Source organism: Myotis brandtii, unplaced genomic scaffold (assembly GCF_000412655.1).
Source record: "Myotis brandtii unplaced genomic scaffold, ASM41265v1 scaffold131, whole genome shotgun sequence".
NCBI classification, from domain to species: domain Eukaryota; kingdom Metazoa; phylum Chordata; class Mammalia; order Chiroptera; family Vespertilionidae; genus Myotis; species Myotis brandtii.
In genome coordinates, this window is record NW_005354632.1 from 5,657,641 (window position 1) to 5,680,446 (window position 22,806).

The following is a 22,806-nucleotide window of genomic DNA, read 5'->3' on the forward strand; positions in this document are numbered from 1 at the left end:
GGGGGGCGCCCCAGCCCATTGGGAGCTGTGTGGCCCCTTCTAAGCTTTGTGAAGATTTACTGAGACAAATAACAAAAGTGTAGCACTGTGCTTAGAAATATGAGGTTCCTGTCCTTGAATGCCACTTCTCTTAGAGGATGAGGCAAGGAGCGACTTAAAGAATAATGAAGCCCGGCCGGTGTGGCTCAGTGGTTGAGCATCAACCTATGAACCAGGAGGTCACAGTTCGATTCCTGGTCAGGGCACATGCCCAGGTTGCGGGCTCCATTCCTAGTGTAGGCGTGTAGGAGGCAGCCGATCAATGATTCTCATCACCGATGTTTCTGTCTCTCCTATTTCTCCCTCTCCCTTCCTCTCTGAAATCAATAAAAATATATATTAAAAAGAAAAAGAAGGAAAAAACAACAGATCAAAGGCTCTGGTATAAAAGCTGGGAGAGACCCACACTCATTCAGCGGAGCCATTTTATTTGCGCTTCGTTTTCACCAGAGCGATGCTGATTTGCTGATGGAAGCGGATAGGTGGCCATTCTCCCTCCTGCCTGTGACTTCGCTCTCCTTAAGAGCATGCTTGGGGATGCCAGAGAAATGTCAAATAAGCATCACCTAAACCCAGAGAGAAAGGACAGGCGTGGGGCCCCACCAGGCGACCACAGAACGAGGATACTAGGTCGTATTTGCTAGTGCTTTGTCATGCATGGCTTGCTTTTGCATGTTTCTGGATCAAACCGGCGACTCGAAGGCTCCCTCTAATGACAGCTGAGATGTTCTGAGCACTGTCCCGTGTCCTGCTTCTGTCAGCGCTGCCAGCACAGGTTCAGTTCCCTGCGCGAACCATACGTGAGATTCGGGAGAGAGCGGCCGGCTCATCGTGGGAGATTCATGCGACCAGGTCAGCAGCCCGAGACTCAGCTCAGCCCAGGGCCACGGATGGCGTCCGCATGGATTTCATACCCAAAAACAAATCCTTCAGACTGAAAGCTGGCAACGAAAGCCTTTCAAGGAGAAAGAATGAAAGGTGGTTTTTAGAGCAAGTCATCTCTCCAAGACACAAACGTGCGTGTGGGCAACCAGCACGGAGATGCTCTGTGGATGGTACCTCAGTAGTTATGCCCAGAAGGCGAACCAGTGTCCAAACAGACCACGGCAGGCTTGGGACACCCCGGAAATGCCCAAGCACGTGCCGCCACAGTCAGAATGTTGCCCCACATGCGCCCTTCAGGAAGGCCCACCACGCTCAGGCCCATTCGTGACACCAGCATCGTCTCCCGTCTCCTCCCAGGTCTCCAGAAGGACACGTTCAGATGAAATGAGAGGCACGAAGGTTGTTACTGCCGGGAAGGGGGTGTCTCAAGAGCAAGAGGAGCCGTCACTGACCGCGGAGCGGTGTGGGGATGCGGATACAGGAGAGCTGGCCGGGCTGTCGCTGGCGGCCTTGATTCCTTTCCTGTAACCACGTAATACAACTTAATGAGCCTGGCTGGCCTGGCTCGGTGGTTGGGCATCGACCTATGAACCAGGAGGTCACGTTTCTATTCCCGGTCAGGGCACATGCCCGGGTTTCAGGCTCGAGCCTCAATGTGGGGCGTGCAGGAGGCAGCTGATCGATGCTTCTCTCATCGGCCGGCCTGGCTCAGTGGTTGGGCATCGACCTATGAACCAGGAGGTCACGTTTCTATTCCCGGTCAGGGCACATGCCCGGGTTTCAGGCTCGAGCCTCAATGTGGGGCGTGCAGGAGGCAGCTGATCGATGCTTCTCTCATCATTGATGTTTCTCTCTCTCTCTCTCTTTCTCTCTCTCTCTCTCTCTCTCTCTCTCTCTCTCTCTCTCTCTTCCTCTCTGAAATCAATAAAAATACACTTTTTAAAAACACGCAGTGAAACCAGCCCCTGGGAGGTGCAGCCTGCTCGGGGAGCAGGTGTTTGTGCCCTTCAGTTGGACGGCAGGAAGCGTGCCCACGGCAGCTCCTCCGCCCGGGTCTGGTTTCCAGGTCTGGTTTCCGTGGAGATGGGAGCTTTCTGCAGCTGAAGCCTCCTGATGGCCTCCCCAGGAGTTAGTGCCGCTAAAGAAATAATAAAATAAATCCCTCTGCGAAGGGCCACCCCGCTGAGACCGTGGAGGGCAGCACCACCTCCCTCTGTTCCCCAGGCCGAAGGCACCTTCCTCGGGCTGTAAGATGGGGATCCGCTAACATGACTCACGGGTCAAACACGGCTGGCCCACCCCTCGTGATGGGACACATGTATGTACTACCTCTGTCTGTGTCATCACTACCGTGAGAGAACTGAGGCTGACACAGACCCCAGGGTCTGTGGACTCTGGGCGCTTACAGAAGAAGTATGCTGCCCCCCTCCTCTCTCCCCCTCCCCCCCATTCTAAGAGACAGAAGTTACAGCTTCCACAGACGCTTATGTATATATGTGGGAAGATCCAATCAGACCTCCTGATGGAGAAGACGAGGAAGAGGAGGGAGAAGGCACAGCACCGCCACCCGCCGGCAGCCCCAGCAGCAGTGCTCTGGGTTTGCTGGAGCCCCTGTCTCAGCTCAGTGATGAGAGAGAGAGAGAGTCATTGATCGGCTGCCTCCAACCCAGGCATGTGCCCTGACCGGGAATGGAAGTCCTGGTTCCCAGGTCGACGCGCACCCACTGAGCCTGTCCTCAGTGTTTGCATCCCCACCGGCTGTCGACCATGCGCGTTGACACCTCCCTTCAGTGGGCCCTTGATGTGACTTGGTGTAATTCCCGGGACTTTTTCATACACGTCCTCCCCCGAGTGACCGAATTTCTTGCTGTGCTTCATTTAAATAATTACACACGGCTCCGGGCACAAGGACCCTGAGCATGTCGCAGCCTTCCTAAGGGGAGTCCTTTGGGGACTCAGTCCCAAGGCTACCAAGGGACCCTTTGCCTCTCACAGAGCACGAGGCTGACAACATCGTTGCCATGTGGGTTTGGAGTCAGCAATTCCCAAATGCTAGCCGGTCCTCATCGATCCCCAGGCCTGGGCCAGGCTGAGTCCTAAGCGCTTTCACGCCTCCCTCCCTGCAGGAGTCGGCGTTGATTAGTATTCCTGGGTGCTGCTGGCCCACCGCCCGAGGTCGCACTGCCGGTTCGGGAGCTGGGATTGCAGCCCAGGTGGAATTTCGGCCTCCTGCCCTCAGCTCTGCTTGCAGATTCCGCTGTGCCCCAGGAGCCGCCCGGGGTCAGGGAGTTAACTCTCACTCTCTAGCGTTTGATTTTAAATTTTAAAAGCCCTGTGCCGTTAGCGTTTTCAAGCATTTCAGCTGTTGCCCCCTGCTGTCCTACCTACCACTTCCGGTCTCATCTCCCCCAGGCCAGCCACTCCTCGCGACATTTTCAGGATTATTTTCTCTATTATCAGGCTTCCCTTCTTAACCTCCCGGTGCGATTCTCCTCTCAGCTTTTTGGCTTCTGAAAAGTCAGCTTGTTCATTGTTAGTGGGCAGAAGTGTTAAGTAGAAATGGTCCAAGGTCAACTTGAATTGACCCCGAGAGAAAGGGGTTCCACTGGGTCCCAGGCCGGTTTCTAAAATGAATCCAGTTCTTCCCTCTTTGGGACCCATTGACACGAGTTTCTGCCTGAAGGAGACCTACTTAGAGCCCGAAACTCCAGGCTGATGAATTTTTCAAGTTCCCAGGACTGTGGCTGTTATTTGACAATTCATCTATGACTCTTACTTTAATGCATACAGAGAACGAACAGCCCTTCCTGGCTAAGGGAACGGGGTTAGATGTGCCTTTCAAAGCTTAGCTTTATGGACTCAAGAATCAAATGTTGCCCGGCTGGTGTGGCTCAGTGGTTGAGCGTCGACCTATGAACCAGGAGGTCACGGTTCGATTCCCTGGTCAGGGCACATGCTCGGGTTGCAGGCTCGATCCCCAGGAGGGGGCGTGCAGCAGGCAACCGATCAGCGATTCTCTCTCATCATTAATGTTTCTGTCTCTCTGTCTTCTCTTCCTTCCTCTCTGAAATCAATGAGAAAAACATATTTTTAAAAGAAGAATCCAGTATTTTCTGAACAATGTGAAGAGAGCTTTGTTTCCAGATCCCTGTCTTTTCTCTGATGTGTCATCAGCAGCACCGAATGCCTCTGTGGAGACGGCTCAGCTTCTCAGCATGCATGGGAGTCGTCTCCTACAGAGAGAGGTCGTCTGGAGCCGGAGTGGAGGAATCCCCGGTGGCACTGATGCTCGATTGCATTTGTAGCACGCTCCCCTTCAGCCCACGGGGTGGAGGGCTGACCTCTGACCCCTCTGCCCCTGCCTGCTGCTCCGATCGCCTTGGCTCATTTTTTCATAAGGCTCTTCCCGGCCCCTCGGAGTCTGATGCCTGGTTGCCCGCCTGCGCTCTGCTTCTTTAGGCCAAGGTTCCACGTGGCTGAGAGCTGCGAGTCTGGAAGAGGGGACATCCCCGCTCATCCGTGTCTCACACTGTCCCTGCAACCCCACAAATTGCTGAGACACCCCAGAGAGCATCGTCTTGGCTCTCTAGGTGTAGCTCTGCTTCGTATCCATATTTAACTTACCCTTTTCTAATTTTTCTGCTTTTGTCTGTGACCTGGATAAACTGCGGATATGTAAAAAGTCCTCTAGACATGGCTAGACTTAGCTGTTTCAACAGACTTACTAGTCACATAAGTCGAAGGATATTAAGGTGAAATTGCCTTGAGCTAGAGGTTTGGCGGTGGGAAGCACAGACCGGGCTTGGAGGTCTTGGCCCTGCCATTTTCTTTGCCTTAACAGAAGCAACTGTGTCCTAGATTGTAAACGAGTGTGTGGTTGTCACCGTGTCCGTAAAGAGAAAATGCACTGAGAATGTCAGTTGGCAGTAGGCTTAGTGTATTTTTGTGTATGTGTACATAAAATATAAAACAGCCTGGCCAGTGTGGCTCAGTAATTGAGTGTCAACTCATGAACCAGGAGGTCACGGTTCGATTCCCAGTCAGGGCACATGCCTGGGTTGTGGGCTCAATCCTCAGTGGGGCGTGCAGGAGGCAGCCGATCGATGGTTCTCTGTCATCATTGATGTTTCTATCTCTCTCTCCCTCTCCTTTCCTCTCTGAAATCAATAAAAATATATTAAAAAAACATAAATGATAGCATTTCTTTGTTTAGTTTTACCTGGATTGTAAGGAAAGTGAATTGTTTGTTGAGGAGGAAGTTTTTTGTTTTGTTTGTTTGTTTGGTTAAGCCTGCACTAGCTGCCTCCCTCCCTTGTACCTTGTTTCAAACGTTTCGTGAAATGATTTCATTCACTTTTATAGACCATCACAGCAGCCATGTGCCTCTGCAGAGGTGGGCTCTGTGGAGGGACCCTCTTCCCCACCCTCGCCCCCTCCAGCTAGTTTATAGCTCAGAGCTGTGGCCAGAGACAAGAAATGACTGTCTAGCCAGTTTTGTGTTTTCCCAAAAGGTTGACTTCCGTGGCTATTCTGGAAAGTTCTCTGGGAACACTCGATTCTAGGGAGGATCAGGTTCCTTAACTCCTCACAGGCTGCTGGCTCTGACACAGTGAGATTTCGGTGCACGTTTTAAGGCAAAACACACCCTTGGCTTTTAGAAACGTTGCATATGGAAGAGCCTTTTTGCTCGAATCAGATCTCCACCCCATGGGAAGTTGATGAACTCACGTTTCCGATGACTGGACTGCTCCTTCCCTGGGAGCCTTTCTTTAGGAAGTTCCTTCTTTCCCTTATTCCAGATCCAACATAAGGCCAGACCATGCCGACTCCAATTTCCACGAGTTTAAGATGCACACCTTCAGCCGGGTGACCTCCTGCAAGGCCTGCCAGATGCTGCTCAGGTGAGCTCCGCGCGGCCAGGGTCCAGCCTAAGGGAGCCGGCCTCATTGCTGAGCGTTGCAGGCTTCCCTGACGTCCCAGCCCAAGGTTCCTGGGGGGTGGGAGGGGAACATGGGGATATTGTCTTAACGGTGTGGACCCCACAGAGCTCTCCTGGGCCTTGAACCTGGACGGGTCCCCCAGGCCCCGGGAGGTCCCCTGCCTGGGCTTCGCACACAGCACTGTGTTCCCGTTTTTCTTTCTCGCACTAATGACTGCGTAACGGCAGAGCTCAGCGCCTGCTCACCCCTGTCTCCCACTTCACCTTTCAGAGGAACCTTTTACCAGGGCTATTTATGCTTCAAGTGTGGCGCCAGGGCACACAAGGAATGTCTGGGAAGAGTCGACAACTGTGGCCGAGTTAATTCTGTGGGTAAGTCATGTCTCTTGGGGTGAATCTGCTGCTAACTGGGACACAGAACTTGCTAAACATAATTCAGGCCCCATTGACTCCTGCGATGTGTTTATAGTAGCATCTCTTCTTTGACACTCATTGATGAGCACAGGTTAGAGGATTGTTGAAAGTCATGTGACTTCTCTACACACGTGGCAGGCAGAGGGTTCAATTTCTGGAGGAGTTAGGGAGGTTTCATGTCACCCATTTCACTCACCCCAACCCCCTCATCTCACTAAGGTTGGATCCATACCACCCAAACAGACATGTGGAGTAACAAAAACAAAACAAAAAATTATTTTTCATTTCTATCTTCAGTTCCTGAATTCCTCCCTTATTCTCTTAAATACTCAGCTCGGAAATGCTAACAACGCCAGCAGTCAGCATCACGTAGAATAATTCATGAGTGAACGAATTGAATACATTGTCATTTCCCAGCATGGAACAAAGAGCAATGTTATTTGGATTTTGTGTAAATATTTCCCCCTTGGTTTTTAAAAATAACACCCCACGATTGTTTCACGGACCCGTCTCTAGCCGTCGGCAACCGCACACTCAGGAGCCTTTCGCCTCTCCTCCCGGGCTCTCTCTTTCTTCTCTTTCTTTCCTGGCCTCTTTATTCTTTCTCTTTCTTCTCCTTTCTCTTTGTCCTGTTCCCCTGAGTTTCTCTCTCTGCGTTTTATCAATAAGACCTTTCAAAATCAGTGAAACTTTTTGAAGAGAAGAAAGGGATCTTGAACAGCTTGAGCTCAAAAGGCAGCCATGTCAACCTTTGATTTTCCCAAAGGGAAAGGTGGACATTGAATTATTTTGGATAATCTGAGGAGAGAGAATCTGAGGAAGAGAATAATAGCTCGTTTCAGGGCTGACTTCAGAAACCGGACCATGGGGGAAAGGGGTGAATCCTATTAGAGGTCTGAGGTCACAGCACGCTCCTCGCTTGGCTCCTTCAGCGGACATACGGACAGGGCCCCAGGAGCCGCTCCCTGTGCCGGAGACGGGCAGCTGCTGGGGGAAAGTCTGCCATTAGCTGAGCACTTGCACCATGCCTGCGGGGCCTCTCTCTGTGTGTGGCGCCAGCGCACACAAAGAATGTCTGTGCTGGGTCAGGGCGCTTCTGCAACTCACTCGAGCTCTGTCAAGTGAAGGCGACAAGGTTAGCACCCACTACTATGTCTGAAGGTCAAGAACAGACTACAACCTGGCCAGTGTGGCTCAGTGGTTGAGCATTGACCTATGAACCAGGAGGTCAGGGTTTGACCCCTGGTCAGGGCACGTGTGCCTGGGTTTCGGGCTCGATCCCCAGTAGGGGGCATGCAGGAGGCAGCCGATCAATGATTCTCTCTCATCATTGATGTTTCTATCTCTCTCTCTTCCTCTCTGAAATCAATAAAAAATACTTAAAAAAAAGAACAGTCTACAAAGTTGTAAAATACAGAAGAAATGGTATATAGTGTTATCGCTATTCTTTGTCTACCTGACAAAATTGATCACTTAAACTTTGTTGTTCATTTTCACGGGCCCCATTTTTTCATGCCTTTGAGAAGTTCACATGTTATTTACCCATAGAGGCTGGTGTGATTTCCTAAGCTCTGCAGCCCTGTTTGCTGAGTCTGGGCGGAATATAAAGGGGTTCCATGATTGAATTGGTTGGTGTGGCTCTTCGATTCTACAGGGAATAGTAAGAGAGTAGTTGAGAGTCAAGAGGTCCCATGGTTGGTTGGCATGGTTCTTCAGTTCTATGGGATACAGTGTGGGAGAGTAGTGGAGAGTCAAGCAGAGATTCTTTCTTTTTTAAAATATATTTTTATTGATTTCAGAGAGGAAGAGAGAATCATTGATTGGCTGCCTCCTGCACACCCCCTACTGAGGATCAAGCCTGCAATCCAGGCATGGGCCCTTGACCGGAATCTAACCTGGGACCCTTCAGTCCCCCGGCCAACGCTCTATCCACTGAGCCAAACCGGCCAGGGCTCAAGCAGAGATTCTTGAAACTCTCTGCTATTTCCTAGTTACACGAGTTCGCGGAAGTTACTTAAACATTCCGAGGTCTCCTGAGTTCGTCTGTAAGATGGAAGTTGGAGGGTTCTTGCGGGGGTCAGATAAGATAACGTGATGCTCAGTGCAGAGCCCGGCACAGGGGGGCTCAGGATGGGAACCCAAGGGGCTGTGTTGGAAAGTCATTTTTTTAAAGGACGGGCTTCTTCTGTAATTTCCTTCTTGTTTTGGGATGTGGAGCAAATGTGGATAGAAACACGAGCGAGCACCAAACTTAGAAGTGAGACACAAGAATGACATTCACGGACTTCTAACATTTTAACTTTTTTGTTTTTTTAAAAAAAAGGTCAGTAGGAAGGGAGAGGGAGAGAGAAAGAGATAGAAACATCAGTCGGCTGCCTCCTGCACCTCCCCTACTGGGGATCCAGCTCGCAACCTCGGTATGTGCCTTGACCTGAATTGAACCAGTGACTTCTCAGTGCATGGGACAGTAACTGAGCCACACCGGCCAGGACTAAAGTTTTTTTTCTTCCTTCCTTCCTTTCTTCCCTTCCTTCCTTCCTTCCTTCCGGCATGTGCCTTGAGCTGAATTGAACCAGTGACTTCTCAGTGCATGGGACAGTAACTGAGCCACGCAGGCCAGGACTAACAGTTTTCTTCTTTCTTTCTTTCCTTCTTTTTAAAAAATAAATATGTATGAAGTGTCAGGCACTATTGAAGGACTTTACCACTGTCCACTCACTTAGTCCTACCAAGGTCCCATGAAGTTGGTTTCATTGCTTTTCTTGTCTTACAGACGAGAAACTGAGGAACAGGGACATAAGTAACGTGTCTAAGTTGTTTAATAATAGAACACAGATTCCGCTCCGGGAGGGCCAGGTCCTGAGTTTATCCTGCGCCCTGGGCTGTGCTGCGAGGCTGCGGACTCGCTGTGCTGACACCTGCCGCACGTGTGACGGCACAGAGAGTAACCCCAGCAAAAGCAGGTGCTGCGTCTTCCCTGGGAAAGGGAGAGATGTCCTAATAGGTGTTTTTAAGCAGTAACACTTGTGAATTGGGTAAGTTAGTAGCTACCAACTGTGTGTAGGTTTACATGTGTTGAAGGGTGAGAAATGCAGGCAGCCCTGAGGGTCATGCTGCCCGCTCTCAGGGGCTGTCTCAGAGCTGGACGATGTAAACACCTTCAGTCCTCGGCCTCTCGTGTTGAGATGAGGAAACTGAGTCATGCACATAGGAAAATAAGGTAACTTAGACTGTCGGGGGCCCACAGATCATAGATAATGTCACTTACACAGCCCCCCCCCCCCCCCCCCCTTAAGGTAACTTAGACTGTCGGGGACCCACAGATCATAGATAATGTCACTTACTCAGCCCCCCGCCCCCCCACTGAGGGGCAGCATCGCTCTCTCAGCTTGGTTGCAGGATTTATTATAAAGCAGGAAAGGGGGCGTTCAGACCTCTGTGAATCCATTTTTAGAATCCTTGCCTGGCTCTTCCTGTTCCCTCTCCTTGAAACACACTTTCTTTTCTCCCTCCGGTTCCAAGATCTTACTCTTCCTTTCCTTCCTCTTCCCCACGCTCTCTGCCAATCATTTAACCTTCCTCCACTGCCCAACGCTGGTCTGATGTAAATGGTTCTCTCGTTAGTTTTTGTGTGGGTTTTATGTATTTGCCAAAGTTCGGCTGTGTTGTGGCAACTAAACGCCCCCAGTCCCAATGGCTTTAACACGTACCCGTTTATTTCTCACACACACGGTGCGGCCCTGGCCCTCAGGGGTAGCCCCCTTCTAGTTAATGGCTCGGGATCCAAACCAGTTCCATCCTGTGGCTCTGCCTCTTCAACACACGGCCTCCATCCAGGGTTGCTGCTCTTAAGATCCAGGGACTGGAAGTGAGCAATGCCGTTTAGTTTGGTCGGGTTGCTGCTCTTCAGACCCAGGGACTGGAAGTGAGCAATGCCGTTTAGTTTGGTCACAGTCCATTGATTAAAACCGGTCATGTGATCTCAACTGAAGGACAAGGGCAGCTGGGCGTTGTGGTGGAACTCATGGCCTGTGTGTGGTGGGCCCTGCTCTCTGACGCTTTTAATTTCCTCTAGTAGATTGCATGGTCCTTCCCGATAGGGAGTGTGTTTCTCATTTGTGTCTCCCACTTAGTACCAGGTCCAAAGTCAAAATGCCTAAGACCCAGTAGTTGATCCTCTCCCCCCAATAGGAGTGTTTCCACCCCACCGCAATCCTTGTATGTTGGATGTGGCTGAATGCCAACCTTCAAGCATTTGAAGTAGCTGAGTCACCTCTTCTTGTGGACGTTAAGCCTTCTCTGGGTGCTGTCTTCCCAGGGCTCAGAAACCCTTTATACTTCATGCTCCGTATCCCTTAAATTTACCTCGTCTTCATTCATCCTTGAAATAATCACTTGGCAAAAAATGCCGCGCATTTCTGAGTGAAGGAAGTAATGCATTCTCATGAATATTCCACTCCGACAGATTACGGGCTCAAGTGCACATGAAGTATGGGAAAGGTCTTTTGATAAATGTTGGCTATTTGTAAGACCAACTGTGCAGCTTGGAAACAGATTGGAAGGTTGGGGGGTTAGTTTGTGTCTTCACATCTGGACACTCGCACGGGTGTAAAGAGCAGGCAGTCCGATCCAACCCTCTTTGTCGCTGAACTTGAGCGGACTCCTCCCGCTCGCCATGGCAACCTCAGCGATCAACACGCAGGGACTCGGAGGTGTGGTGCCAGCACTTCCCGCTCAGTAATGACGAGGTATGGCCTCCCTTGGACGAGAGTCTCCGAACAAGTCCCTGCCAAGATGGCGTCATTCCCGAGTGGCATTTCTTTCTCACAGTGTCCCCCCGGGAGGGCCTGAGCCGGGACTGCAACCTCTGGGGACGTTTGTGCTTTTCCCCTCCCGTAGCATCTGATCAAACACCCTTGGGTCCCCTCTCCCCCTGACGTTGCTCAATACAGCTTGCTTTGCACCCTCTCCCTTTAAACACAGAAAGGGGACGATGCCAGTTCAAGGCACCTTCCCGGGGAGTGGGTCGCAAGCCTCAGCTGCTCTGTATTTCACCGAAGTGCTCCCCACTTGCTTGTCTGTTTAAAAACTGCTCCGGCTGCAGCTACTCCTACTGGAGAGAGTGGCCTTGGTGGCCAATTGGTTTAGCCCTGCAAGGTTGCTACCCCCCAAATTGGCATCCGAAGTGGCTCTTTTATAGAGAGTATTGTAGTATTTTAACATGACCGAAGCCATGTGAATAGAATTTTATGTCAGCCTACCACCATTAAGTATTTTAAGTTTTCTATGAACCAAGGCTTGATTGTCGATTCTATAACCCAAAACTGGCTTTGGTTTTACTTCGTATTACTTAAATCCTATCACATAAGTCAGTCCCCTTTTTAATCAATCAAGGCAATTTTATACTCAGGCCTTGCTATGATTCCTTCCACTTGCCTGTTTGGGCAGTTGCATGATGCAGTAGTAATTATTCAAGTGAACTGGGATCTGTTACATGGTTGGATCCTCTTAGAGTCCGGAAAAGACTTGAACTCAAAGCCTCCCCCCAAGTATTGCTTATAGTGTTTTGTTTTCCAAGATTTTGCTGTAGATCTGAGTGGCGAGCATAGTATCCACACAACTTCCCCCCAATCTGGTTCAGTTCCCACTGTCTTCTCGCGTTACTGTTTCACAGAAACGACCTACTTTAGCTATGATGACAAGGCACCGTCCAAAGCTACACGAGTAACGACTTGTCTGTGCCCCCTTTGGAGACCAGTGATTGTACTGAGTATTGATGTGCTTGGTTGTAAGAAATAGAACTTCAGGTAAAAGACCAAGCAGATTGCATCGTGATACATGCCCCGGGAGCCACTTGTAGGGGACGGACACATATAATAGGGCCGGATTTTTGTTTAAGCAAATGAATCATGGGACGTGAGTGTACAGCCTCGGTGGAAACCATTTCTCTCACACACATGCCCGTGGCGCCCCGGGCTGGCTGCAGGCTGGAGCCCTGCACGCCCCGCCCTCAGCCGCACCTCGGCTCTGAGCCACCTCGAGCTAGTTGGGACCTGATGAAAGAACGAGAGGTCTGAGCCCCTCGCGGGCCCGTGAGTCACCACCTGGAAAGGTGCTTGAAAGGGCAGGAACGTTTCACAGTTTGATCAATAGGAGCCCGAGAAGTAGGCTGCAGGGGAAAGACACGTTGAGGATTAAAGACTTTTGGACAAAGTGGAAGAATTGACTTATTATCCTAAGGCCGTTCCCGGGAGAAAGACACAGAGGGGGACTGTGTCTGCAGATCTCATCCAGCAGCCGTCCCAGCAGGTCCGAGTGGATTCGATGGTGATCAGCCCTCGGTGTCTTAGTCCTGATGTGGGACCATGGCTCAGAGTTGTGTAGGGATCTAGGCGCCCGTGTTGCAGTTTGGGTGAAGCAAGAGGTGGAGGACGGATTGGCAGGCTGGAAATCAGAGCAGCGTCTCCATAGCGCCTCATCCCAGGAGGTTCTTTCCTGGCTTCCCGGCCGGCAGGAACTCTGACCTGGAAAACAGCCTGCCTTTGGGTTCCCCCCTCTCTCCTCCCTGTTATTTTAGTCGACGTTAACACACTGTTGCATCGATATGGTGGTCAGGATGGAGCTTTTGTCTGTGAGTGAGTCAATCCGCTCAATAATTAGAAATGTGTCAGTAAAGGGGTCTGGCTGAGAATTTCTGAACTCAGAACAGCTTCTAAGCGTTACTTCCAACCTGTTGGCTTTGGCCCTGTTCTCAGAAAATGTACAGGATCCTCCCACGAAATATGATGAGTGTAAGGTCTGACTCCAAAGAGCCATTGTTTACGTGATCGTGCAGCCTGCGCAGGTCAGAGTGTGAGCGGCCTTCCGCCAGTGCCAGGGAGGGAGTGAGCCTCTCTCTGGGGAGGCGGGAGGAGGTAGAGTGCAGGGGAGGGTGGGGGCCGTGAGGACGGGGAGTGGTGGCGAGGGCCAGGGTCAGCCCCAGCGCAGGGCCTTGGCCTTGGACTTGGAGTTGCACCCAGCCCAAAGCCCCTTCTCCATTTTCCTCTGTGGGTTACACGGGGAGGCCTGTGGAGAGCAGTTCTTAGCGCATCCAATGAGGAGAATAAGGAAAGCGGATCCTCGAAGTGGGGGCAGCAGGGAGCGGGAGGATGAAGGAGGAGCAGTGAGTGGGGTGGTTCCCCGAGTCCAGTCCGTTCCCACTTGAGGCTGCCTGCACCTCACACCCTTTTTCTTCATTTTTCATTTTTTATTTTTTTAATATCAAAGACAGGAAGGGAGAGGGAGCGAGAGATAGAAACATCATGTTCCCACTTGTGGCTGCCTGCACCTCACACCCTTTTTCTTCATTTTTAATTTTTTCTTTTTTTAATTTCAAAGAGAGGAAGGGAGAGAAGGATAGAAACATTAATGATGAGAATCATGGACCAGCTGCCTCCTGCACACCCCACACTGGGGATCAAGCCCTGAACCCGGGCATGTGCCCTGATTGGCAATCAAACTGTGACCTCCTGGTTCATAGGTGAAGGCTCAGCCACTGAGCCACGCCGGCCGGGCCTCACACCCTCTTGACTTCTGTGAGAGAGGCTCACTCATGCAGGCGACTGGCCAGCTGGCACTCGAACCCTATCAAGATGCAGAGAGCTGTACACGAGGGTCTTTTTTGGGGGCCCGCTTTCAGGGTGAAGAGGTGCCAGTGTCTGCACAGCAACCTGCCACCCGGGAGGCCACGGTCCCCTCTTCCCGAGGGGCTCCCAGGTGCCCTCCTGGGCGCAGTGGGTTTACTGTTACATGTAAAGCGCATTGTAAAGGGCCTGCTTCCCCAGACACAAGAACACCTCCGTGCAGAGCCAGAAACAAAGGCTCCTCTGGGATGGACATGAAGGGGCACCTTCCGTGGGAACAGGACCCAGGAGGTCTGGGATTTGCGATGTCAGAGGTCAGAGGTCATCTGGAAGCATCGAGCTCTGCTCAGTCTCGAGGGAAGGCAGACGTGGACTCCCCTCCTGTTGGCTCGCTCTGCCTCTCTGATTGGAGGAGAAAGTAGCTCAGAGCTATTTGGGCAGATGGCTCTTTTTGGTCAAACCAGTGGGACAGGTATTACGACCTGTGAGGAACCCAGTTCACCTTGCCTGGGTCCTTAGTCTGGGCCCAGAATCCAGCCAGATGGTGCGTGCACAGACCCTCTCTCCAAAGCAGCCTCTCCCAGCCTCCCCCCTGCAGCCGGCCTCTTTCTAGAGGGAGGACAGGAGTGGAGTCGCTTCCTGTGCAGGAACCCTGGGCAGAGGCAGCTCCCACCTGACAGTGGCCTGTGAAGCCAGGTGATGGGGGTGGAAATTGGATCAGGGAACGCAGACGCAGCTTTTCCCAGAAAGGTGCCTTTTTGCCCATGGGTTTTCCTTTCCATGAATCAGGAGCAGTCAGTCCTTCAGATGAAAACAGAACGAGAGCAACCTCCTGTTGCCTGCCCCAGGCGGTCGTTCTGTGTGCACAACCTGTGGCCGCCAGTCGGGCTCTGAAGGTCGGGGCGCCCTTGAACTCTGCTCGGTGGGGCTCCTCGGCCCACAGAGCTCGCATTTAGGCTTCCCCCCTTTCTGCTGACTTTTCCCCCTTGGTTTCTTTTTCTCTTTCCGGTCCTTCTTTAGAGGATCGTGTTGGGTGGGAAAGTACAGGCATAGGAGAGAACGGCGAGGTGTTTCCCTTCACAGTGGAGAAGTTAGAACCTGCCCAGGCACCCCTGGGTGTGGGGAAAGGAGCGAAAATAGCCCCATGGGCCTCCCTGTGCAGCCGGAGCCGCTAATTACAGGGCAGCCCTGTGCTTTCCTGCCGCGTCGCTCACCTGAAGCTCCCGGTCCTGCGTACCTGCTAGTCATTTTCAGGAACTGAAATGGAATGGACGTCATGGTTTTATATATAGACGGGTCCCCTGCCGAGGAGAGGAAACGCTGATTGGAATCCGACCCGCTGCTTTTTATTTCCATCTTTAAATCAAAATGTATTCCCCACCCCCTCAAAATTAAAAATAAGTGTTGTCGCCACTTAATGCAAAAAGAATGACATGCAGCATTGTCCTGTGTTCGATCTGCGATGCTTGCAGATAGGATAGCGCCTCTGTGACTTGGTGCGTGGAGGTTCTTAAAACCTGGTGTGTTGAAAGCTCCCACCCAGCTTTCTCTTTGCACATAAATTTAGTGCAAGCCACCGTGTCAAGGAGCTTTCTGCGGTTGGACTGACATTGCTCCACAAGCCGTTGAAAAAGTTAAGCATAACCGAGAAGTCATTCAGGACCATGAGTCACTCTCCCGACAGCCAATAGGGCCAGGGAACCGGAGTTGCAAAACAATTCCCAGCCCAGCCTGAGGGACCCTGGAAAGTTATTGCAGGTACCAGGCCGGGCGGCAGAGCCGAGGCGTCTGGCCGGCTGCACCCAGCCAGCGGAGGCTGCTAACCAAACGGAAACCTGCACTGACAATGCCCATCTTTACGTTTCTTTCAGAATCGGGGACGCTCAAAGCACCGGAGGTAAGAGGAACATTTCAACCTTTTCAGATCACGTTTGCAGGTGGGGTTGTTTGCTAACGGGCGTGAGCTTTCGGCCTGTTCAATGTGCCTCTGAAAGTGGATGGAAACAGACGGGGGAGCAAGCAAGGGCGTGTGAATGAAACACACGGTTTAGTCAGAGGTGTTTTCACGGTCACCTGCGGGAGGTCTCACTGGAGGGAAATGTGGATATTTAGCCTCAGCCTGGTGTGTGAACGGGAACTGTCAGCATCTTATTGGTGCAGGTAAATTTCAGATGCAATGCGGTGGCATTAATGAGGGGTGCATTCCCCGCTACGGAATTCCACAAACCCGGAGGTTTAGGAAACGCAGTGCCCCGGGAGGCATTTCCTTGGAAGGAGGAGCTTTGCCCTGTCTGCACAGAAGGAAGGGTGGCCTCCTCCCAGGAGGCTGGGGGGCCTGTCGCTGTCACGCAGCCTGTTGCCGCCCGGGGTTCACTAGCACTGAGCTTCCAACATTGGCCACCCAGGCCTGTGCTTCGTGTGTCTAGTGCTGTTACATTGGAACACAAAGTGATTCGTATGGATCGAACCAAGATCTGATAACCGTTTCCTTTTGGTTTAATACACTCTCACATCTAATGGCTTAGTGCTCTGTGGTCCCTGTCACCCCTTGGAATAAAGCTATTTAAAAAAAGGAGAAATAATGAAAAACAGGGCCAGTTCCAGGCAACCACTGCCTTGGCCTTCAACCCAAAGTAACACATTTCTTACCCGACTTCCCCCAAATAATGTCATAGCAAAGAAAATTAAAATAGAAACTATGTCTGATGTGATGGGAACCTGAAGTCCATTTTCAGAGAATCTATATATATAAAAGCCTGAGCAACTGTTATGACCAGTTGAGCGGTCACTATGACGTGCACTGACCACCAGGGGGCAGACGCTTAATGCAGGAGCTTCCCCCTGGTGGTCAGTGCGCTCCCACAGACAACCTTCCATGGCCGGACAACCTCCTGCAGTCCCTCCCCACCCCACCTCCAGCCTGCCAGCCCTGATCGGCCCTGATCGCCCCAATTGCCGGCCAGGCTGAGGGACCCCACCCATGCACGAATTCGTGCACCAGACCTCTAGTTTCAGAATAAAAGAATGACAAAAACATCCCATGCCAAATTATTTTAACACAATTGCATCTCATTAAGAGTGGTGTCTTATTAGTATGCGTTTAATAGGCTGGTGTTCATATAGTTGGTAAAAATAACGAAAAGTACTGCAAGATGTCAATAAGAGGTAAGTTATTTTCTGCTTTTCTTTTGCAAAAGCACGCATTTTTTTTTTTATCCAAGATAACAAGAGTGTGACGTGGACATTCAGGTGTGCCTGTTCAATGTGTGAGCTAACTGTATTTTAGACTTTAGATCGAGGGAATGTGTAACAAGATAATGCTGACTTTGACATAGGCCACACAGGTTGTTCTAGGGTAAAATGAGTTACTGAGGAATTTCCTGTAGTGTGTAGCCGACAGGTGAGATTGTCATCAGGACTGTGAGGATTGTTCCAGAGACAAAATGAAGACCTTGGAGAGCCGCCCCCTTCTCTCCCTCGCAGGCTGGTGGCAGGTTATTGGCACAGGTTTCCTTGCAGACCCTGGACTTCATCTCAGGGCTAGTCTGCCTCGATCCTGTTGGACACAGACATTACTTTGCTTTCTCTGGGAAGATTATTTCACTTGATTTGATTCAAGTTATGCCAAGAAAGAAAGTATGCAGATGAGAAGTGGTTCATAATTTTCACAGGATGCTAAACAGTTTTCTCTGGGCATTTGTGTGTGTGTGTGTGTGTGTGTGTGTGTGTGTGTATGTGTGTTCTTAAAAGTTACACATGCGCCTATCATGAAAGGAATTCATTTTCACGTTGAGTTTTTAAAAATGTAGCATCAGTGTTTCAGCGACTTGCTTATTAACTTTTGAATATAATAAGTGTAATTTTTATTTCCTGTGTGAATCTGCTAGTAATCTCTACTTTGGATGGGTAATTATAGCAAGCTCTTATACTGGCCGATTTATCCGGGAACTTGAGCTCGATTTAAGGGAGAATCGGATGTTAAGAAGTGTCTTTCACTCCGTCCTCCCCACCAAGACTGATGCTGCTATGATGTTCAGGAATCTTCCCTGAACTGAACGATGAAGGCTCTGTAAGCTCTGGAATGTTTATTGCTTTCCCTCCTTTCTCTCCATGTATCTGTTTGTAGTCCTATGTGGTTCCCCTTTTCCAGAGCCACGATTACACTTTTTACTGTTCATGTTATACCTCATTGTCAAGGTGGGCCAGTTTTCAGTAGCCACAGGCCCACGGGTCTCCTTAGCCTCCGGTGGGACGTGCACCTCACGTCCCATTCTAGCATGGGCCTTCAGGGGCCACCTCTGGCTCCAGGAAGCGAGGTCATCGTTGCATACCTACTTCATACACACCTACGTTAAATCTGTTCCTTCACATAGGGCTTTCTGCCTTCAAAACAGAGAGAGGAACCAAAGCCAGTTCCTTATGGCAAGTGAACCTGTGCTTGTTTTGTTGGCAAAATCAACAGAATTAGGTGTGTCCCAAAAGAGGCAAGAAGAGTCTTAGATGATTAAGATATTTCTTTTAGAGAGAGACAAGGTAAAAGGTAATGCACCAAGAAATAAAAGTAAGATCCTCGGTTGTTGTCCCTCCCCTCCTCTCTCCCCCCAGGTAGATGAAAGGGGATGGAGAGGGCTCTGAAGGCGGACCCTCCTGATCTCCTGGGGCTGTACTTGAGCTCCAGGGACGCCCATTACATGAGCCCACCAGTCCCTGCTGGCGACAAGGTCAACTCCAGCTCGGTGCCAGGCTTTTGAGAATTTAGGCAGGAGGAGTGGAGTGTGTTTAAACATGCTCTGCTAAACATTTCCCAATATTTCATAACAAAATACTTTTTAGGTGCTTTTAAAGTACAATAAATCTCAGCCTCTCTAAATGCACTTGTTCTGAGCTGAAGTTCCCTTTTTTTTTATTCACCAGATCATGGTTTGTTCTATTTCCCACTCTTGTTGTAGAGAAGTTTCTGTTCTCAAGGTCACTGGTTTTCAGTGATTTTCTGGAGGAAGAACCTAAAACATAAGCAGTAGGGCAATAACTTTAGTAGAAGAATTTGTCCTTTATATGAATTTAAACATTCCAAACACCATTAAGTTAATAAGGTCAATAATAATAATACTAATAATAATATCTCACTTAATAATCCTTGCTATGTGTCAGGAACTGTTCCAAGCACTTAACATAAATTAACTCACTTTCACCACACATGCTATGAAGTAGGCACTATTATTACCCCCGATGGGGATATAATCCCCTTTGGAAATTGGGGATCCAGACAGGCACAAAGATGTTAACTAATTCATGATCAAACAGGTGCCTGGTGGTCTGAATTTGAACTTGGGCAGTCTGATGCTACAATTCATACTCTTAAAAATTGCCCCGTGTTCCAAATTTTAATCCTAATTTCTAAGGTAATGTGGAGTTACTCTTGAAATCGAGTGTTCTTTTTCATATTCTAAGTTGATAGTTTTTAAATAGTACTGGTTTAGGGATTCTAGGAGTAAGGCCCAACGGTTGAATTCCTTTTTTGCCTTCCAAGCCCTTAGAGAGTAGATGTAAGAGCAGTAGAAAAACAGCTCCTATTCTACGTGTAGAAGGAGGAGGGCTATGCAGGAAGTCACTAACAATGAAATACCCATCATTATATAGAAAATATTGTCAGTTGAGCTCATTCATAGAGAGAGCTCCAAAACTTCTACATAAAATTTCAGGCAGAGAAGTGTCTTTCTTTGAAAGCAGTTTTCGTCCAAGTGATTGCATATGAATCTGTGACTCTCCATGCTTCTCCTTTGTGCCTGGTTGACCAGATGGCCAGGACTGCACTGACTTCTCACTCCCAGCGGCTCTCTTCCTGACTGGTCTGTCCAGTACAGATATCCGTCTCGTACGCCTGAGCTTCATCCCCTGGGCCTTTTGCACAAATCCATTTTGAAAGTAGTGGGGTGAAAAAGTTATATGTAAACGATTTCTCCAACTGGCTTTCACCTGAGAACCCTGAATGTCTGCTTACCACAGTGTGGAGGCCCCCTGGCATCTGTAGGAGCCCATTTCCCCCATTTAACTTGTGAAAGGAAACACCAGGAGGAACCCAAGGAGAAACCCATGGCTAGTGTGTGCTGAGCAAAGCTGGGTGTGCCCCGAATGGAGCGCAGTCTACACAGGCGCAGTCCCTGACACACGTCGGAAAAGCTGCGGCGGTGAAAATCTGAATGACATGGCCGTTACCCAGATGTGTAATACAAGGCGAAAATCTACTTTTAATCAGTGGGGTTGCCATAGTTATTAGGTAGAAACAAATTCAGTACGGAATCGAATTTGTTCCTATGTATTTTCAAAGCTTTAAAACCTTTTGTTTTGCATCTCATCTGTAAGTCTTGCAATGCACAGGTGTTTTTTTTTCATGTAAATTTTTTTCTTTATTGATTAAGGTACACAGTTTTTCTTATGGATTCCTTTTCTCTAATCAGAATGGGCTTTTATGGTTCACAGGCTGCATGCCTGTTTTGTTTCTTGAAGAATTAAGATACAACCGACCCACAGTTAGAATACCGTCCTCGTTTAAGTGTTTGCTAAGGTCGGAGCTTGAGGTCTTTGGAGCTGCATCTTCTCCAGGCGCTGGTCTGTCAGGCCTCAAAAATCACCGAGTTAGCGTTTTGGAGATCATGTTTTTGCTGGGAGCATGTTCTGACCGCTCTGGGCTGCCTGGGCTTCGCTCTCATCACTCCTGTAGTCATTCTGACTTCAAAAAAAATGAGTACTAATACCCACAGGTGGCAAATGGAAGCCTCCTTCTCTCCCACAGTGTTCCAAGTATGAACAGAGCCAATGGAGTGTTGTTCAGGTGGAAGACTCATTGGAGAAACAAAAAGGTTGAACTATAAAAACAAGCTTTAGAACCAAATGTTTGAATCCAATTTAGTCATACTTTTTCATGGGAAAAGTACAACGTTCATTGGCTTTCCAAAGTGTCACAAAGTAATATACTTTAAAAAAATCAATTTATTCGGTTAAATTTTTTTATTAAAAATTTTAAACATACTTTTGAGATATTAGCGTAACAAGCCTGTAGATATCCATCATTGAAATGCAACATAACAATTTTATTTATTTTTAACAATTTATTTTTTAAGGTTTTACATTTTATTAGATCCTTCACAAAGGAATGCACTTTACTAATAGAAACTCTTTGTTTTGTCTTTCTGCGCAGAAACGGACCAATGGACTTCGAAGAACCTCCAGGCAGGTGGACGCAGGTATGTTTCTGGTTGCACGTCTCTGGTTGTGACTTAGCGAGTGACTAGGACCATCTATGGGGATTACGGTAGAAAGTCAGGCAGAGTGTTGGCCTCTGTTTCCCGCAGTTTGGTATGTAATGTGTGACCAGGAGTCAACATCTCATGTGTCAATCATTTACCTGATGGTGCCACCTCGGGCAGGGTCACATGGTGAGTAACCTTCAGGAACACTCTTTCCCCGATCGGCACCTGAGCCAGTTATTCGCTTTACTGAGCAGCCTCAAGGTGCCTGGTTAATGCCAGTGTGTCCAGCACACTCCCCTGTTCCCTCCCAAATCGGGAAAGAAAACCAACCTGCGTACTGGGGCTTAAAAATTAGCATTTTCTACGGGGATGGAGGGCTCGTAAACCAGAGAGCTTCGGTACCCTCCCCGTTTGGAAACGTGCTTTTCTTCATCCTGTATGTAAACTCTTTTGTACATGAAGACAGAATGGAAGGACTCTGGCTGCAGGGAACACGCAGTTGTTTGTTTTCCATGTCACATGGTGAGGTCTGCCCGGCATTATTTTAGGGCAATTACTTCACCGTCCATTAAGCAATGCCTTCCACAGTTTACTTACCAAAGATTAGCTACCTACGCGGCCACAGTGTCGTGGGTGAAAGGCGTTCGTGGCTCAAGGATCCCAACTCCATGAACTTGATAATAAACCAAGTGGGACATGAAAGGATATCTTGCTGGGACAGAATCCGGATCATGGGTTTGGTTTTCGCCTCATCGACAGTGTTTGCCTAGTTGTCGAGTTTAGCTTTCAAAGCTTTCTCACTTTTAACTGCAGCCACACCCATGGTCACCACGCCAGCTTGCGAGCTGTGTGGAAAGATTTATGGAGCTTTGTTGCCTCCGGTTAGAAATTGCCTCACTGGCTTGCTGAGATCCGTTCCAGTCTTTTAACCCCAGAACAGAATTGAGGCCATTAAAAAAATAGGGGTTCTGGTTGACTCTTAATAGTTGTAACTTTCCCAAGACGTTACCCCTTCCAGAGGATTCTGCAGTGATGTGTAGAGGTGACTTCTGTTTAGTAGGAGTGTGTGACTGTGAGTGTAATTTTTTCCTTATTTTGTGTGAGTTGTAATATTTTTGTTTCGAAAAATTAACCTTTAGAAATGTTATTTTAAAAATATTTTCTCTTCTGGCTTTTTCATTTAATTCACCGCCCCCCCCCCCCCAACAGGGAAATGCATTTCTTTGTTTATTATATCTGTAGGAACACGTTTCACTATTACCAATTTATAGCCCCAAATTTTAGGAGCCCTTAGATGATTTAAAGGGAGATATAGTGAATTCACAGATTATAAATATGACAAAGTGGACCCATCATAAAATAGTTTAGCTCCCTCTTTCCTAAAGGTGATAGCTTCGTAGAGGTATCACTCTTCTGATATTCCTGTTTGTCCAGAAGTTTGTCCAAAGATCATGAAAGACTTCATGAAGAATAGACTTAGAAATACAAAAGAAGTAGTATATGTTATGCTTGTAATTTTATCTATCTATCTATCTATCTATCTATCTATCTATCTATCTAAGAGATCTTTCCAGTAGGTGTAATAAATATATGAGTGTTTTCTCATTTTTTGACATTTTTGAAAAGAGCAAATAGTCGATGGCCTTTCGTGTTATAG

At 49.0% G+C, this 22,806-nt stretch overlaps 1 protein-coding gene across 1 annotated transcript in view; it reads left to right on the forward strand.

Moving 5' to 3' along the window:
* VAV3 (vav 3 guanine nucleotide exchange factor) overlaps positions 1 to 22,806 on the forward strand; it is a 166,563-nt gene that overhangs the window by 80,907 nt on the left and 62,850 nt on the right. The window contains exons 17-20 of the mRNA XM_005860122.2: positions 5,724 to 5,825; positions 6,135 to 6,235; positions 15,771 to 15,796; positions 21,098 to 21,143. Coding sequence (XP_005860184.1) covers positions 5,724 to 5,825; positions 6,135 to 6,235; positions 15,771 to 15,796; positions 21,098 to 21,143 — 275 coding nt within the window. The remainder of the gene's footprint in view (positions 1 to 5,723; positions 5,826 to 6,134; positions 6,236 to 15,770; positions 15,797 to 21,097; positions 21,144 to 22,806) is intronic.